The sequence below is a fragment of the Ascaphus truei genome, unplaced genomic scaffold (assembly GCF_040206685.1).
Source record: "Ascaphus truei isolate aAscTru1 unplaced genomic scaffold, aAscTru1.hap1 HAP1_SCAFFOLD_400, whole genome shotgun sequence".
Taxonomy (NCBI): Eukaryota; Metazoa; Chordata; class Amphibia; order Anura; family Ascaphidae; genus Ascaphus; species Ascaphus truei.
Genome location: NW_027456731.1, coordinates 42259 through 61653, shown reverse-complemented (window position 1 = coordinate 61653; position 19395 = coordinate 42259). Strand labels below are relative to the sequence as shown.

Sequence of the window (19395 nt, the reverse complement as noted above, 5' to 3'; positions counted from 1 at the left end):
TTTCTTGAAGGTGTGAAATAATATTTACAAGAGGTTTGTCACTGAAAATAAAAATACAACTTAAAATATTTAACATTTCAGTTGCACCTTAAGGAAGACCTTACAAAGGCAATAGTTGTAAAAAAAAAAATGTATTTCCCGCTTTATTAAATATGGGAATTTGTATCAATAAAACTTTCAAGTTCGTCCGATTTTAACGTAAAAGCAACTCAATACCCGTTAACATTTTTGTAATACCATTTAACGGTTTGCAATGTTGTCAGATGTGCGACACGCCTAATTTCTAGGATATTCCACTTTTTATACGTATGCATTGCTGTCTAAATTTAGCATAGGTTGAACTTGATGGCTGCATGTCTTTTTTTTCAACTTCATCTATAACTATGTTTAATAATAAAAATCATTTGCACTAATGTACTACTACTTAATGTTCCATTGTTAATTTTTAAGAACTATTTGCAGAGTGGTTTTATCTTGATGTAAACATGTTCTAGAAATTCAATTGGAGACATTGCTAAAATTGTGAAATTGTCCTGTAAAGAGATACAGGCATACCCCGCATTAACGTACGCAATGGGACCGGAGAATGTATGTAAAGTGAAAATGTACTTAAAGTGAAGCACTACCTTTTTCCCACTTATTGATGCACGTACTGTACTGCAATCGTTATATACGTGCATAACTGATGTAAATAACGCATGTGTAACAGGCTCTATAGCCTCCCCGCTTGCGCACAGCTTCGGTACAGGTAGGGAGACAGTATTGCTGTTCAGGACGTGCTGACAGGCGCATGCGCGAGCTGCCGTTTTCCTATTGAGCGATATGTACTTACTCGCGAGTGTACTTAAAGTGAGTGTCCTTAAACCGAGGTATGCCTGTATGTACTATATAAAAGTGCATCTCCATATAACCCAGTTACTGTAAAACCTACTTAGAGAAAAACATTTTTTTTCCATTGTTGCAGTGTGGAAACATCACATTTTGTATTTTGTGGTGCTAGAAAAATATCCAGCTGACATATGCCCATTTAATTTTTTAAATTATTTCTAAAGTAAACAATGTGCACGTTGTGATACCTTTTCATGGACCAATTTGAGAATTCTTCATAGATTAAACTATAGTGTACTTTGTTTCCAAAACCTAACCCCTCCAAGTCTGCGCTTAACCAGTGAACCAATCCAAACATGATCATAGGTCTCCTTTATCTACGGAAATCAGGCAAGTCCTCAAATTCCAGACTGGCCAAACGACCAAGAGACTCCTGAATCCTTGACTAGACTGGCAGAATCTCCAATGGCAGGCTGCATGGAGTTCACCAGCAGTGAGGAGGGGGGTTGAGAGATTGCTTTGGGTCTCTGTATGCATGCATGCATCTCTGATTCAGTAAATATTTGTATATGCTACGAATACATGTAGGAGTTCAAGCCTTGTTGGAACTTTATTTTTTGTCTTTATGGTCCTTTAATATGATACTACAATCTGTTTACCCTGAGAGCCCTTTATATCCCAAGCCAGCACTTCCTGTGATCTTTTGAAAGAAGAGTACACTATAATTTCATCTGATCGATGCTCATGTTGGTCCTTTAAAATATGTCACAACCTGCAACGGATCTACACCACTCCAGGGCCAATGTAGCTACTAGTACTTTGAACCAACGAAAAAAGAAAAACACACAAGGTAACATTTTAAATAGATCTCAATTTCTTTGTTAAATAAACATGAATAGTCCATCTTCCCTTGGGTACTTGAGTTGTGATAGGCTTTAGAAACCCTGCTTTATTCCGCAGTCATAGTTGGAAAGCATTAGGCATGAGAAGTCTGTCTCTTTAGCTGCAATTGAGCAGTTCCATGAATATTACTGAAATGTCCATTCTGAAACCTTGATTAGACTGGCAGAATGTCCCATTGCAGTCTGCATGGAGTTCATCAGCAGAGGGGGGTGGTTGCTTTGGGTCTCTGATTGTTAATTGGTTATCCATAAAAACTGGTGTGGTTGGGAGTTACGGAGGATACGTATGGGAATCAGATATTTAGACAGGTTTGGAAGTATGCAAGTCATACTTGGGATGAAGGTCCCAAGCCAGCGTTGCTGCTCATATGAACATGTGACCGGGTTAACCAGGGGTTAACCCACGCAGGGCTTCAGAAGAGAGTAGGTAGCTGTGTAATGCTAAAAGATGCAATCTGGAATAATCACGGTCCCTTCGAATGAATAAATGTGCAATAGTCTCTCCCAGCAACTGGCTCCCCTAAGAGCACTAATAAGTTGAGTTAAAGAGACACACGATTCTTGAAGTTTGTTGCAGCGTGTAAGATGATCCTCCGTTTGAAATGCAGTTTGAAGAACCGCCAAGCCCTCAAGCAACACGATGTCGCGAAGGGTGGTCACATGACCAGCGGTGACTGCGTTGGTAGGAGTCGCATAGACCACAGCCCGGCGTGCTACCAGAAACAGCAACAGACAGGAACTCCTCCCACAGGAGGCAGGAAATGATGCACTGCCGTCGTCATGAAGAAGTAGAGGGAGGCTGAATTGGTGACTGGTAAAACTTTATTGAAAAAGTGTAGTGCTGACGGATCTTCTTCTGACGCGTTTCAGCCCATGAGGCCTTTGCAAACTTTCAGAGAATGAAAGTTTGACAAACATCAAATAACGGAGCCGGTACTTCTTTTTTGAAGTGCCCTCCATATATTGGTTTTAGTCTCAGGCAAACGACCCAATACAAATGCTCCATTTTTGCAGCCAGAAGAATGATTTGAGTGACTTGTTCCATGTTTCTGGGGAATTTTCAGCTTCTGGGACATCCACACTACAGATCTGTGCAAGAATGTCAATTATTAATTCTTTGGAGCCCAATGAAAGGCTATATAATTTGTCAGACTGCTGCCAGTACTTGGTATAGCTATTGCGAAGCTTACAAAGAGACATGATGAGCGGAAATGGTGAGCACGACAGAACCCAATGCTTTCCGGATTCATCCGTAGGTTCCTGTACATTTAGAGTCTTATGGAGGATGTGCAAAGATAACTCAACCTGAGCAAATTCATCTAAAATGTATGGTAGAACAAATATTCTTACTACCTCTGCCTGTTGGAGCAGGGTGACAGCACCATTACCATCTATGGTTTCAGAAGGTTGCATTAGAAATACCAACAAGGATATAAACTGGCTCTCTTCCTTGCCAGAGGACAGTTTTCCCCAACATGTCTCTGATAACAAGCAGACAGATCTTTCTGCGTTATTAGTCATTTTAAAACGTAAGGCAGGAAGGGAGGTCAATATCTTTGCTAAAAAAGTATGAGCACCAAGGTTTACCACAGCCAAGTGGCAAGCTTTCTTTACAACTGCTTCAGGGTACAAGGCCAGTTTAGCCACACTGGAAACAGCCTTGGTGGCACTGTAATCGGACACACTTTGAGAGATTTGGTTGAAGGTCATGTTGAGTTCTTCTTGGAAGTCACCTGCAAAAGCTTTCATATTGTGAGACAGTCCTTTCTTGCCCCATGAAGACAGTACTCTCATCAGCACCTCGTCCTTCTCTGTTAAGGACATTCCTGAAAATATGCTTAAAATAAGGTCAGTACCCATCCGGATTTGATGAATATCGATATTGCTCTGTGAAGTTGTGACACTCATGAGTTTCCAGCAATTTGAAAATAAGGCCTGGCTCCCGAAATTGGGGGTTTTTTTTTTTTAAGGCAATTTAACCAGTCATTGGAAAAGGCCCAACTTACTTCTGAGGCAAAGACAGAGCAAACTTCTTTGCGACGGCCCATGTTATCCTCAATAATTGCCATGGCAACTGAAGCCACCAAATCAGTGTCATTCGTTGTACACTTTAATTGCACAGTAGCTATTTTGTCTTGAAAGCTGGTGATGCTGTGTGCCAGTTCTAGTGCATTACCCTTTTGTTCCTTAGGAAATGTATCAGTATGTTCTAGTGCAATTAGGATTTCATGTTCATGTTAAGCTGTCAGCCATCCTATAACATTAATAGCTAATGCCTTTACTGTCATTCATATAATTCTGCAACTCAACTCCCCATTGATGCAACAGATTTTTAAGAATACTTAAACCAAAATGTAGAGCTCCACGTAATAACCTAAATCTTGAAGCTGTGCTCCCACTCTGTACAGTCCTTTCCGCTTCTTCAATAGAGTCAGAGAAGCTGTGATGGTCTTTGGCTCCCATGTTCCAAAAAGAAAACACAGCAACAAGTTTTTCCAAATACAGTCTAATAGGAAGCATTGCAGACTCCTCTTGTAATGCAGATGCACATAACATTTCTGTCTAGTTTGCTATAGTATAGCACTTTAGTTTGTCATCGATATATTGTCTAATTTTATGAAGTCCCTCCAAGAAAACTGTGAGGATGTTGTCACTTGCAGGTAGAAACTGCTCAGGATCAGGTTTAAATCTCTTTGATGTCTGATAAGGTTCATCAGTCGACTTTGACAAGTACTGACAAGCAACAGCACCAAATAATACAACGGTCTCATCCTGCCTGTTAATGTTGCTTTTCATTACTTCCCACCAAACATCCAAAAAGAAAGTGACATCCTCTAAGGAGGTCTCATCACTAACATGATGTATCATCAAAGCCGCTTCTGCAGCCCAGAAATCTGTAGGAAGCGCCAAGAGCAGTTCTGCAAATATCTTTGCTGCTTTCATTGTTTTGAGCAGTTCAAAGAGCACTGTGTGATTTATTTTCGGGGTCATGTTTCCGACTGGAAAGAAAACATCCTCTTTCCATTTCTGGTCGATGCCAGATTCTTGATTCAGGGTTGACTCTGAACGGCAACAAAGAATTTTGGCCCAAACTACAGCTGTGGCTCTTTTCCTCCATTCTTGGTTTAGTGACCGAGACCGGCTACTACTCCAGCATATTTCCTTTAAAGCATCAGTGATCGGCTTCTCAATAAGAGGCAAGTCGGACTTCTTTATCTCCACCAATGTTTTAGGAAGAATTAGCTTCTCGGCCAGGAGGAATCCACCCTGCAGTATCACCGTCTGTTCACATACATTCCAGCTTCCTGCAGGAAAACAAATAAACATATACCTAATCAGTCTATGAATTGTTATATATATTTTAAGTCCATCCCTATGACCCACAGAATTGTATTGTATGGAAATGTCTGCTTTTTAAATCGATGATGACCATTTAAGAACCTATTGAGATAGTTGCTGGTTGTTCCCTTGAGAAATGTCACCTACCCCCAAGAAAACTATTTATATTAAGAAGGAATATGAAAATCTAGAGAGAAGCAGATTTTAGGGCAAGCACATGTGACAATGATGAGGAAAACAAAAGATCAAGAAGCATTTGCAGCCTTAGCCAGTTTAGGTTAACAGATAAAACACAGAAAATGTCCCTTTTATGCTATTAGCTAATACATTTCGGATATAAATAATAGGGCCAGTGGTTTTGTTTATTTATCTCTCTTGTTCTGCTTATAGTCGGACAGGTGCCTTTGCTTGTGGCCATATTGCTTTAGAAGATTGATACAAGTTGGTTTCCAATTTGATTGTTTAAACCAGCGTTTCCCAACTCCAGTCCTCGGGAAACCCCAACAGGTCAGGTCTTAGGGATATCCCTGCTCCAGCACAGATAGGCCAATCAGCGGCTCAGTCATTTTACTGAGCCACCTCTGCTGGAGCAGGGATATCCTTAAGACCTGACCTGTTGGGGTTCCCTGAGGACTGGAGTTGGGAAACACTGGTTTAAACTGTTATTTTTGTAGTATACATTTTGGCTAGCTGTTAAGCTCTCATGACAGGTAATTGTGTTTTTTTATATATATTTTTTTTCTGTCTCCGCTGCTTTATTTGGTTTAGTTTTATTTGCATGTCATTTCCCAGAATCCCTTGCTGCAGTGGAAGTGCTGTGTGCTGGGTGATAATGGTGAAAGGCGGGGTTGCAGACCTGTCTAAGACATGCAAATGAGCATACAGTAATATTTCCATTTGCTGTATACTTTACTGTGGAGGGTTTTTGTCACTTTTTTGTACCCACCATAACTTTACTAAAGTGTGATATATATTAAAGCAAGGAACAGCAGGCACTCCATCAAAATAGTCAATATAGTGGGTGCAAATCCTATACAGTATAATAGGCAATACGATACCGTGGCGAGACGAAATCAGAGGCAGCACTCCAATGAATAGTCAAAAAATGTACTGTGAGTTACCAATACACCATAACTGACGTTTCGGTCCGCAGACGGGACCTTCCGCATCACCTTGAGAAAGGTCCTGTCTGCTTACCGAAACGTTGGTTATGGTGTCTTGGTAACTCACAATACATTTTTTGACTATTCATTGGAGTGCTGCCTCTGATTTCGTCTCGCCACGGTATCTCGTATTGCCTAAAATATATAAATATATATAGCGAGAGAGAACACAGTCAGGTTTTAAGGATATCCCTGTTTACGCACAGTGCCTCAATCATTCTGACGCAGGGATAGCCTTAAAATCTGACCTGTTCGGGTTCTGGAGGACTGGAGTTGGAAACCACTGATATAAATGATATAAATGAAATCAATACTAATACCTGCAGTATATAAATGCAAATTCTGATGGCATACAGAAGTCTTTTGCACAACTAAAAATATAAACGCCTTAGGCAATGCACACAGGCAAAGTGTTTATCTAACTTACGTTAAAAATAAGCAAATTATGTAAACGTCGGATTGCAATGTACCCTTGCATCATAAAGTGCAGGAATTATATCCTTAAAACGTGCATCTTTCTCTAATGGACATACAGTATAAATTAAATTTCAAGTACAAAAATAGTTGTTCAAATAAAACTAAAAAGACTGAGGTTAACCATGTTCATAGGTAATTTGTGAAAATAAATCACATCCATTGGATCTGAAAACTATAACCCGAAGAAAATACATACTTACCAAAATTCATTTTCATTTGATTTCTGCCCGGTACTTCACTAAAGGAACATTCCAACAGCCAATAACCTAAAACACAGACAATGTATATAATTAAACTTATATGAATTAAAATTCTTGAAACTATAGAGGTCTGATTCCATCTTTACACAATCAATTCAGCCCTTTGATCTCTAAATCTTCATCATAACCTTTTACTATAAATCAAATGATTTGCTTTATCATTTAGAGATGGGGTGCACAAACTTTTCAGTTCATGCCCCCGTCTGCGCTCCCCCCCCACCTAACCTGCAGGCATGGCGATGCGTCGCCGAAGAGCCGGATGAGAGCAGGTAAGAGAAGTTGCAGAGGCCGCACACCTCCACCGGCATTTAATTTAAATGCATTGGGGAAGAGCGCTGGGCCTCTGCAACTGCCGCAGCCCCACCTAGAAAATAACGCACCCTCAGTTTGCGCATCTGATTTAGTGCAGAGGTGTCAACCTTTTTTTCAGGCATGATAATGGGCACACTTTTTTCATAGGCCACTGTCGTTCCTTGGGGGCGAGTGAAGAGCCTGACTTCTGGTATCAGACGGGTGCACCGGGGAGGATGGCGTGAGAGGGCCCCGCAGCTGACAGCCCCACAGGGCACAGAGGCCCTGATGGCCAGAGGAGGAAACCCCGTGGAGCTTTTGCATCCTCGTGTGGCTGATCCCATAGTAATATCATGTGGGCTATTCCAAATGCTGCCAAGCGGGCTGCGGGCCACCCTTGATTTAGAGTATGCTTCAGTCCTCTCTGTCAGAAAACTGTCACTGTAAGTGGAACTTTCTGCTTTAGTACCTACGTGTTCTGTAATGAACAGGTATTGTGAGTGGTAGTGAAGCCCTAATACTTTCTCAGAGTTATGTAAAATAACGTATCTATGACGATGATTCCACTGCTTGTCAGTTTTATGACAGTCAGGTTCTTTGACTTGGATATTAAGACAACATGATTTAGTACAGATATTCTTATTATTACCCACCTCTCAGTTCACCCTAAAACTTGGGAGGGTAACATGCAATTTCCCTCCCGATTCTAATAGTTAAAAAAAATGACCCTCTAAAAACACATCAGTTAACGCAAAAGACTTTCAATGAGGTCGCCCACTAGATCAAAAAGATATGCTTATTATCCATGCTGCAAAGCAGATTGATCCCGACTTTCAAGCTCACAGCATCACACACACAGCGCATTACACACACACCGCGCATTACACACAGAGCGCATTACACACACCGCATCACACACACAGCGCATTACACACACACAGCGCATTACACACACAGCGCATTACACACAGAGCGCATTACACACACAGCGCATTACACACACAGCGCATTACACACAGAGCGCATTACACACAGAGCGCATTACACACACAGCGCATTACACACCTTCTCCAGCAGCCACTGCAGCTACAAACCATCCGCGCGCACAAGGAAGAGGACGTGACGTCACCAGAACGCGCCGGGGCAGCGTTCCATGCGGGCCCGGAGTTATCACCGGGTGAGTCTCTGTAACAGGAAGAATAATATAATATGTGGTGGGAGCCGGTCACACGTGGGATGAGGGGGGGGGGCAGTGGGAGCCGGTCACACGTGGGATGAGGGGGGGGGCAGTGGGAGCCGGTCACACGTGGGATGAGGGGGGGGGGCAGTGGGAGCCGGTCACACGTGGGATGAGGGGGGGGCAGTGGGAGCCGGTCACACGTGGGGTGAGGTGGGGGGGGGGGGGTGGGGACAGTGGGAGCCGGTCACACGTGGGATGGGGTGGGGACAGTGGGAGCCGGTCACACGTGGGATGAGGTGGGGGGGGGCAGTGGGAGCCGGTCACACGTGGGATGAGGTGGGGGGGGAGGCAGTGGGAGCCGGTCACACGTGGGGTGAGGTGGGGGGGGGGGGTGGGGACAGTGGGAGCCGGTCACACGTGGGATGAGGTGGGGGTGGGGACAGTGGGAGCCGGTCACACGTGGGATGAGGTGGGGGTGGGGACAGTGGGAGCCGGTCACACGTGGGATGAGGTGGGGGTGGGGACAGTGGGAGCCGGTCACACGTGGGATGAGGTGGGGGTGGGGACAGTGGGAGCCGGTCACACGTGGGATGAGGTGGGGGGGGACAGTGGGAGCCGGTCACACGTGGGATGAGGTGGGGGTGGGGACAGTGGGAGCCGGTCACACGTGGGATGAGGTGGGGGGGGGGGCAGTGGGAGCCGGTCACACGTGGGATGAGGGGGGGGGGCAGTGGGAGCTGGTCACGTGGGATGTGGGGGGGGCAGTGGGAGCCGGTCGCACGTGGGATGAGGGGGGGGGGGGACAGTGGGAGCCGGTCGCACGTGGGATGAGGTGGGGGGGGACAGTGGGAGCCGGTCACACGTGGGATGAGGTGGGGGGGGGGACAGTGGGAGCCGGTCACACGTGGGATGAGGTGGGGGGGGGACAGTGGGAGCCGGTCACACGTGGGATGAGGGTGGGGGGGGGCAGTGGGAGCCGGTCACGTGGGATGAGGGGGGGGGGGGGCAGTGGGAGCCGGTCACACGTTTACAGTGGGAGCCGGTCACACGTGGGATGAGGTGGGGGGGGACAGTGGGAGCCGGTCACACGTGGGATGAGGTGGGGGGGGACAGTGGGAGCCGGTCACACGTGGGATGAGGGGGGGGGGCAGTGGGAGCCGGTCACACGTGGGATGAGGGGGGGGGCAGTGGGAGCCGGTCACATGTGGGATGAGGGGGGGGGGCAGTGGGAGCCGGTCACACGTGGGATGAGGGGGGGGGGCAGTGGGAGCTGGTCACACGTGGGATGAGGGGGGGGGCAGTGGGAGCTGGTCACACGTGGGATGAGGGGGGGCAGTGGGAGCTGGTCACACGTGGGATGAGGGGGGGGGGGCAGTGGGAGCCAGTCACACCTGATGCGAGTTGTCCCGCTGCCAAGACTTTTTTTTGGGGTGGGAGGACTTGCTCTATATGAGCGGGAGCAGTAAAGTCCTCCATCCTTGTGTGTGTGTTTGTATTTTTGTTTGTGCTTGTGCTGTGTGTGTTGCGCTGTGTGTGTTGCGCTGTGTGTGTTGCGCTGTGTGTGTTGCGCTGTGTGTGTTGCGCTGTGTGTGTGTGATGCGTTGTGCGTGTGTGATGCGTATGTGCGTGTGTGTATGATGTGTGTGAGTGATGTGATGCGTTTGTGTGGGTGTGGGTGTATGATGCGGTGTGTGTGATGCGGCGTGTGTGATGCGGCGTGTGTGTGATGTGGCACGTGTGTGTGTGATGTGGCGCGTGTGTGTGTGTGTGATGCGGCGTGTGTGTGATGTGATGCGGCGTGTGTGATGCGGTGTGTGTGTGTGTGTGTGTGTGTGATGCAGGGTGTGTGTGAGGCGGTGTGTGTGTGTGTGAGGCGGTGTGTGTGTGTGTGTGTGAGGCGGTGTGTGTGTGTCAGGCGGGGTGTGTGATGTGATGCGGCGTGTGTGTGTATGATGTGGCGTGTGTGTGTGATGCGGCGCGTGTGTGTGTGATGCGTCGCGTGTGTGTGTGTGATGCATCGTGTGTGTGTGTGTGATGTGGCGCGTGTGTGTGATGTGGCGCGTGTGTGTGATGTGGCGCGTGTGTGTGTGATGCGGCGCGTGTGTGTGTCATGCGGCTCGTGTGTGTGTGATGTGGCGCGTGTGTGTGATGTGGCGCGTGTGTGTGATGCGGCGCGTGTGTGTGATGCGGCGCGCGTGTGTGTTGCGCTGTGTGTGTTGTGCTGTGTGTGTGTTGCGCTGTGTGTGTTGCATGTTGCGCTGTGTGTGTGTTGCGCTGTGTGTGTGTTGCGTGTTGCGCTGTGTGTGTGTTACGCTGTGTGTGTGTTGCGTGTTGCTCTGTGTGTGTGTTGCGCTGTGTGTGTGTTGCGCTGTGTGTGTGTGTTGCGCTGTGTGATGCGCTGTGTGATGCGGCGTGTGTGTGTGTGATGCGGCGTGTGTGTGATGCGGCGTGTGTGATGGATGTGTGTGTGTGGGGGGGTGTGTGTGTGGTTGGTGTGTGCGTGTTTTGCTGTGGGGAGCAGTGTGATGAGGTGGGGGGGGGGGCGGCGCAGTGGGAGCCGGTCACACGTGGGATATGGGGGGGGGGGCGCAGTGGGAGCCGGTCACACGTGGGATGAGGTGGGAGGGGCGCAGTGGGAGCCGGTCACACGTGGGATGAAGGGGGGGTGCAGAGGGAGCCGGTCACACGTGGGATGAGGGGGGGGCGCAGTGGGAGCCGGTCATACGTGGAATGAGGGGGGGGGGGACAGTGGGAGCCGGTCACACTGGGGATGAAGTGGGGACAGTGGGAGCCGGTCACATGGGGAGGGGACACAGTGGGAGCCAATCACACGTGGGGGGCAGTGGGAGCCGGTCACACGTGGGGGGGGGGGACGACAGTGGCAGCCGGTCACACGTGGGATGAGTTGGGGGGGACAGTGGGAGCCAGTCGCATGTGGGATGAGGTGGGGGGGCAGTGGGAGGCGGTCACACGTGAGATGAGGTGGCCCGGTGCTACTGTGTGTAACATGGAATAGATTGCTATGGGCCAGATATACTAAGTGCTGCTATTCATATGATTGGGACAGAATGTTTTATGGAGCAGCGCTGCTTAGTAATATGGCTTATATCACCTATATATGTATCAGGCGGTTAGTTAGGTGACCGCTTCGTACATGAGATAACAGGACGGTTAGGGGCGGTATTATTTGAACGCAGCCAATAATTTACATATGATGGAAAGGCCTTCGATGCAGGTTACATGTGTCAGGTTGTGTAAAGTTACACACACACACACACACACACAGAAATAACGCAGAAGACCTAGGCGCAGAGATAATAACAAGAGGGAAGAAGGGGAAAAACAGTACAGGTGAATAATATAAATTAGGAATGCACTTACAGCTGGAGATTGTATGGATGGAATTGCTCGTGCAAACAATGCTTGGGAATATAGATGCCAATATGAAGCACTTCAGAAGATATGATTCTGGCGAGTTGACCCAATTATTCACCGCCTCCACAAGGATTCAAATATTCATTCAGGAATCACCATATGATCCACTCTATCTAAAATTAAAAGTTTGGTTGTGTGTGGGTTTGTGCGCACGCTGTGATTGGCCTGCAGGGTGGGGTGACGTCAGCAACACGGGTACGCACGCCCTCACCCACACAGCCTCCTCACACCGCGTGAGAGCCACACGCCGTGCAACCATACCGTCCTGACCTGCCTCAGCCACAGCCGCCTCACCTCCACCCGCCATCCCATCGCCCAAACTAACCCTGGCGAGCCTCAGCCAAACCCGGCGCTTCTCACCTCCACCGCGGGGGGGGGGGGGAGGGGGGAACGAGCGCCGGGGAAGGGGGGGTGATGCAGGGGGGGACAGTGATGTGACGTGCAGGGGAACCGGAGGTTGGGGGCAAACGAGCGCCGGGGGTGGGGGGCCAGCACCGGGGACAGGGGGGTGATGCAGGGGGGGACCATCATGTGAGGTGCAGGGGGGGGGCAGTGGTGTGAAGTGCAGAGTGGGGAGAGTGATTTGAGGTGCAGGGTGGGGAGAGTGATTTGGGGTGCAGGGGGGGGGAGACCGCAGCTGTGAAGGAGGGAGGGGGAACAGAGCTGTGAAGGGGGGGAACGGAGGTGTGAAGGGGGGGGGGAAACCCAGCTGAGAAGGGGGCGGAATCGGAGAAACCTCTGCTGTGCGATACGCTTTCTGACCAGCAGGCGTAGGAAGGATTTGTTCCTGTAAAGTACACCTAGTTTAGCATAGGTTTTGGATGTCAGGGTATCAATGTGCATTCCGAATGTTAAGTGGGAGTCAAACCATAGGCCCAGGTATTTAAAACTAGTAACAGGAATTAGGGTGGTGTTAGTGTTGGTTCTGATCTGGAGCTCAGTTACTGGAAGCTTTAAAAATGTAGTCTTGGTCCCAAATACCATTGTTACTGTCTTGTCAGTGTTTAAAAACAGTTTGTTTAGGGAAATCCAGTTTTCGCGTCTCAAAAAGTCAGATTGAAGTATGTGTTGAAGGTTGGAGAGGCTATGGCTGTGTGCATATAGGATTGTGTCATCTGCATACATGTGTATTGAGGCTTCCTTACAAGCTATGGGATGATCATTGATGAACACTGAGAAGAGTAGGGGCCCCAAAACAGAGCCTTGCGGGACGCCCTAGGTGATATCCAGGGGGTTGGAGTTAGAGCCTGAGATGGACACATGTTGGGATCTACCTGATAGGTAGGACTGAAACCAGTTTAAAGCATGCTGCCATATTCCAGAACTCTGGAGTTTGTTAAGCAGGATAGCATGATCAACAGTATCAAAAGCCTTTGCAAAATCTAGGAATATTGCACCAGTGAGTTGTTCCCGTTCCATTCCACACTGGATTTCGTTGCAAACTTTTAGCAGGGTAGTTACGGTAGAGTGTTTGGGGCGAAAGCCAGATTGGAATTGGCTAGGGAAATTTGTCTTGGTATAGTAATCACTTAATTGGGAGTGAACTCATTTTTCCATGACTTTGGATAGTATTGGGAGAAAAGAGATTGGGCTGTAGTTTGAGACAGTGTTTTTGTCCCCACTTTTGAAGATTGGGACAACTCTGGCAGTTTTCCAGGTCTTATGGGTATGGCCTGCAGACAGGATAGAGTTGACTATGGAAGCAATTGGTTTGGCACTTGCTGGGGCACCAAGTCTTAGGAACCTAGATTGTAGTAAGTCAGGTCCACATTGGCTGCTTAGTTTTAATTTGAGGAGCGTTTGTGTAATCTCCTCTTCGGAGACTGGGCCAAATTGAAAATTGTGGGCAATGTTGGGAGGGGGTGGGGCTATATCGGTATTCCCAGGATGAGATTCAGGTTTGTGGTTTGGGTTGCGTTTCGCTAATAAGTTAGTAGCACACCCCACAAAGTAATCATTGAATGCATTTGCAATGTCAGTGGGGTTTGCCAGAGTAATATCCGCCTTAGTGATATTACTTGGATGTTGATGGTTAGAAGGCTGGAATATGTTGTTGATAACCTTCCATAAGTTAGCTGGGTTTGATGTATTCTGGTGGAGATTGTCATAGTAATATTGTGCTTTTGCATGCCTTGTTTGCCTTGTGCACACGTTCCGCAGGCATCTATAGTGATTGAGATCCTTGGTAGTGCCAGTTACATTGTAGCTTTTCCACAAGGCATCCCTGAACTGTAGAGTGCTATAAGGTCAGGTGTAACCCATGGAAGGTGGTCACCCCGTACCCTTATTCTGCGTAGTGGAGCATTGGTATCAGCGCAGAATCAGGGTCAGCACTGGGGGATAATAAACACTTTAGTGATGGGTGTTCTAGGAATAATCATTATTGTAAGAAATCCAATTTGGCAATAATTATATTGTAATGAATGAATCTGTTATCAAAGACAGAATGTTAAAGTATACAGTATAATAGTCTGGACTTTCCTTCATATCTACATATTTGTCTGATATATATGTGTATATATATATATATATATATATATATATATATATATATATATGTATGTATGTATGTATGTATATATATATATATATATATATATATATTTATATTATCTGATTGTATGTTCAGATATTGAACATTGGAGAATACATTTCCATATGTATTGGAGAATTACATAAAGGACACAATACAGTTGTTCCAATATTTCTGTAGATTTTGTTACATGTGAAGTATTCTAAGTAAAAGGTCAGATCTATTCTGACAGACAGAATTGACCCAAAAGGTCAATTCGTGGCCTCAAGTTGTTGAACAGCTGTAAGGCTGCGGTACCAGTACAGCCTGTGACACGCGCGTGTGACCGGGGGGTGGTGGGGGGAGAGAGGTGAGGCGGTGTGCGCGGCAGCGCCGATGCCTGAGGGTAGCGGTGTGACGGGGGGAGAGTGAGTGGGGGAGCGGGGGAGAGTGAGTAAGGGAGCAGGGGGAGAGTGAGTAAGGGAGCGGGGTAGAGTGAGTGAGGGAGCGGAGGAGAGTGAGTGAGTGAGGGGGCGGGTGGAAGAGTGAGATCAATGGCGGTGAGGTGAGGAGCGTGAGTAGCAAAGTAGTCAGTGTGTCGTCCTGCCAAGTGAACTGCCAACTCCAAGTGAGCCCAAGAGGAACACACAGTGTGAGGGGGCACGCCCTGCTGTGACGTCAGCCCACCCTCCGGCCAATGAGCTGGTGGGCCAATCACAGGGGGAATAAATACACACACAAACATTATTTCAGTCTTATATATATATATATATATTTTTTTTTTGCTGGTAGGCAATATCCTCACAAATTAAGGTCATTGCCAGTTTGAATGCTTTTCTGCACTTCTAATTGGAAACTTTTTTACTGAATACCTGATTTGTTACACATCTTACCATGGGTATCCTGTATCTGTACAATCTTAAACTAAATCTGATGTTTGAAAATAATTTTTTGTGTCCGATATTAAGGCATTTCTTTACTCACATTTTTTTCCCCAGCTGATGGATTCATGAACAGGAATTCCCCTTAAGAATATCACATTTTGCTCTGTTCACCAGATTGCGTTATGGAAGATACCAGTGTTACCCAAATGTATCACGGAGCAAATCACATTAGTCAGGATATACCAAATCAGCGTCTGAGAGAAACTATGAGCATTATGGTTAAGGAATCAACCTCACAGGAAAAAGGAAATCTCCCAGACTCCCACATTTATACCATCAGTGAACATACAGGGACAGAATATGCATCTACTCCTATTACAAAGTGTAACAAAGGAAACATGAATGCAGGGAACGTTCACAAGAACTTGTCAGTAAAAGAAAGACCATTTGTATGTTCTGAATGTGGGAAATGTTTCATATCTAACTCTACGCTTGTTGCACATCAGAGAATACACACAGGAGAAAGGCCATTTGCATGTTCTGAATGTGGGAAATGTTTCACAAATAACTCTAATCTCGTTACACATCAGAGAATTCACACAGCAGAAAGACCATTTGTATGTTCTGAATGTGGGAAATGTTTTACTCAGAACTCTAGTCTTTTTGAACATCAGAGATGTCACACAGGAGAAAGACCATTTGCATGTTCTGAATGTGGGAAATGTTTCACAAATAACTCTAATCTCGTTACACATCAGAGAATACACACAGGAGAAAGACCATTTGTATGTTCTGAATGTGGGAAATGTTTCACAAATTACTCTACTCGCCGTAGACATCAGAGAATACACACAGGAGAAAAACCATTTGTATGTTCTGAATGTGGGAAATGTTTTACTCAGAACTGTACTCTTGTTGAACATCAGAGAATTCACACAGCAGAAAGACCATTTGTATGTTCTGAGTGTGGGAAATGTTTTACTCAAAACTGTACTCTTTTTGAACATCAGAGATGTCACACAGGAGAACGACCATTTGTATGTTCTGAATGTGGAAAATGTTTTGCCAGTAAGTCATATCTTGTTAAACATCAGAGAGTTCACACAGGAGAAAAACCATTTGTATGTTCTGAATGTGGGAAATGTTATACGTATAACTCTAATCTCCTTAGACATCAGAGAATACACACAGGAGAAAGACCATTTGTATGTTCTGAATGTGGGAAATGTTTCACATATAACTCTACTCTCCTTAGACATCAGAGAATACACACAGGAGAAAGACCATTTGTATGTTCTGAATGTGGGAAATGTTTTACTCAGAACTCTACTCTTGTTGAACATCAGAGACGTCACACAGGAGAAAAACCATTTGTATGTTCTGAATGTGGGAAATGTTTTGCCGGTAAGTCATGTCTTGTTAAACATCATAGAATACACATGAATATGTCTTGTTAGGCATCACACAGGAGAAAAACAGTTTGCTCTAAATGCGGTAAATGTTTTGCACACAGAAATGTTTACCTTGTAATATAACACCGAAAATTGTGGATGTTATTTTTCTTTAAAAAAATTATTTCAATGGTTATGGAAACAATGCATTTGTAGTTATTGTGTTGAATATTTTGCTTTTTTTGAATTACTTAATGTCATGATAATGTCATGAGATATTGGGTATTGTTAATCCCTCTGGGGCTTAAGGGGTTAATGAGCTACAGTTTTAGGAAAAGACAAATATGTGTGGTGTCTTTTCAGAAATATTTGGGCTTCAAAAGGCTTGATTGAAGTTGGGTGTGAACAGTGCAGAGGGGGTTTGGTGTATGTTAATACCTAATTTGCAGGCCAAGTGTATATTGCTGGTAGAGACAGCTAGGCCCATGTCTGGAGCATTGTGTGTGAAATATAGCACCTGTGACAAAAGTTCTCTACACAGGAGGCCCAGCTTCAAAGCATTTCTTGACAAGAGGAGTTATGGGGGCCAGGGGTGTGGCTACAGAAGGAGATATTAGAATGAGTGACCTTATTAAATATAAGAATATCATGAGATGTCCTTGGCTGAACATGCTAAAAGTTACATGTGTGTATCCGTGGGACCGAGTCGCAAATAATGATTACAGACATATGATGTCTAGCAGGTACTAAGAGACAGATATTAATATCTCTCTTAATTTTAGTTTTACACTAATATTTAGTCTCATTGGGAGCGTCATGCGTGCCGGAATGAATTAATATGTCTTGCGTGCCAGTATGTATTACTGAACTGACGTTATTTAGATAGGAAAAGCAGTTTTTAAACGTCCTGGGGTGGGAAGAGTTTTACTCTCGGGTAAGACTGTCAACCTCACCACTGATTTATGACAGGGGCTGGATTTAGGGTGTGTTCAATGAGAAAAAACTATTTAAGGCTGAGCAAATGTGGTGGAGGGGTAGATATCTACAGAGGAGTATTTTGAGACCAGATACGGGATATTTCAATGTTTCTTACCAGCGACCTCTCTGGGGAAAATCTATGTCATGTTGTGAAGTATAGATTTTCTTTTATGTTTATCATTTTATTTTAAGAAGCTGTTCTGCCTTATATTGTAATAACTGTATGTTTATTTTGTAATAACTTTTCTGTAATCTAAGCACTGTATTTTTATATATATTAAAACATTTAATAAGTAGTGCTTTGAGCTCTGAATGAACTAATGCGCGCTCTGGAGAGAATAACTTACAAATTCGGGCACATGTTACTACAACTGATTTTGTGTTAAAGTGCATAATTTTTCCTATAATAAACAGGGACCTGAGGCCCTGGCAGATATTTTAGTCTAAGATCTTTTATCATATCTGCATAACCTCAGGTGGTGGCAGTGGATGGTTATGATGTGCAATTGAGTAGGGGTTAATACTAACGCTGGTTCCTTGAAGAGGAGAAAGGGGGGTTGGCTAGAGTAGCCGTATGTATTAACCCTGGTTGCATATCTAAAGTCACGTGCTCACTTGTGTGCTGTTCGTGGCGGTGCTATATTGGGACGGCTTGAGGAGAGATAGCACTCATTTGAGGGACCCCTGTGTGGGTGAAGAGTGGGGCAGCTTGCGGGCTGTGTATAGATCCTTGATCCTGTAAGAGGGGATACTGTCCATTTGACGGACCTTTGCGGAGGTGAAGAGTGGGTGCGCTTGCGAGCGTCTGTATTAACCCTTGTCCCGTATGCAGGTCGTGTGCTTGCAGGGGGTCGTACGTGACACTTAACTTAGAAACATGTAAGGCAAGTGTGGAATTTGTATTGTTTTTGTTTTAAAAAAGTACTACTAGTTGGATATTCCTTATAGGATTATTATTTTTTTAATAAATAGTTGATAAAAAATGCATCTCTAGTGTATTTCCATGAGTTTGGAAATGGGTTTCTGATACACCTTACAGGACATGTGCTGTTTATAGTTAATATTACAAGCAATAAATAAAAAGATCTGTGCCAAAAAGGGCAACAGGTGTAAGGATTTGGGGAACATGTCCCCGGCGACGTGTTCCCTCCTTACCTATTGCTCCACACACCTCCGCCCCGCTTACAGATCGCGATCGCACATGGAGGCTTTCTGAGAACACCACAAAGCTTGGTCCCACCCCCCGCTCGCGTCACACGTCGATCGTGCACCGCTCCCCAGCTGCATGGCAACATTCCTGACAATGCTAACAATGCTCACCTGTCCCCTGCACCCTGCATCCAATCCCAGCTCCCGTGGGGGGCGTGCCTCTGCTCTGCCTTTCGCTCTCATTGCTCCAGTCTCCCTATATAATCCCTGCATGTTCAGTCACTCATTGCTGAGCATAAACCCTTGTAGCCTTGTGTTCCTGCCTTGCCTTGTGCCTAACTTCTCTTACTTCCAGTTGATCTCACGTGCACCGACCCAGCTTGACTATTGGACCTTCTCTGGATAACGACCCCGGCTTGCCTCTGACTACCTGCGCTTCCCCATCCCTGACCACGGCTATTGGGCACTCTACTACCCCACCGGCTCCAACCCCTGACTACGGCAGAATGGACATCTACTATACTGCTGGCTTCGCCCCACGACCTCGGCAAGTATCTGGACTAACCCACTCCAACCCAGACCCGGCTACGCTGACAATCCACTTTC

At 45.9% G+C, this 19395-nt stretch overlaps 1 protein-coding gene and 1 pseudogene across 1 annotated transcript; one reads left to right on the top strand and one right to left on the bottom strand.

Moving 5' to 3' along the window:
• On the bottom strand, positions 1 to 8428 carry LOC142483941 (gem-associated protein 4-like; annotated as a pseudogene).
• LOC142483945 (uncharacterized) lies at positions 8347 to 18601 on the top strand. Its single transcript, XM_075583865.1, has 2 exons — positions 8347 to 8437; positions 15386 to 18601. Exon 2 carries the CDS (start codon positions 15454 to 15456, stop codon positions 16726 to 16728), a length of 1275 nt encoding a protein of 424 aa, XP_075439980.1. The 5' UTR covers positions 8347 to 8437; positions 15386 to 15453; the 3' UTR covers positions 16729 to 18601.
• Positions 18602 to 19395: the final 794 nt, after the last annotated feature.

Coding starts and splice junctions, on each gene's coding strand:
- LOC142483945 (XM_075583865.1), top strand. CDS start 15,454: ATGGAAGATACCAGTGTTACCCAAATGTATCACGGAGCAAATCACATT.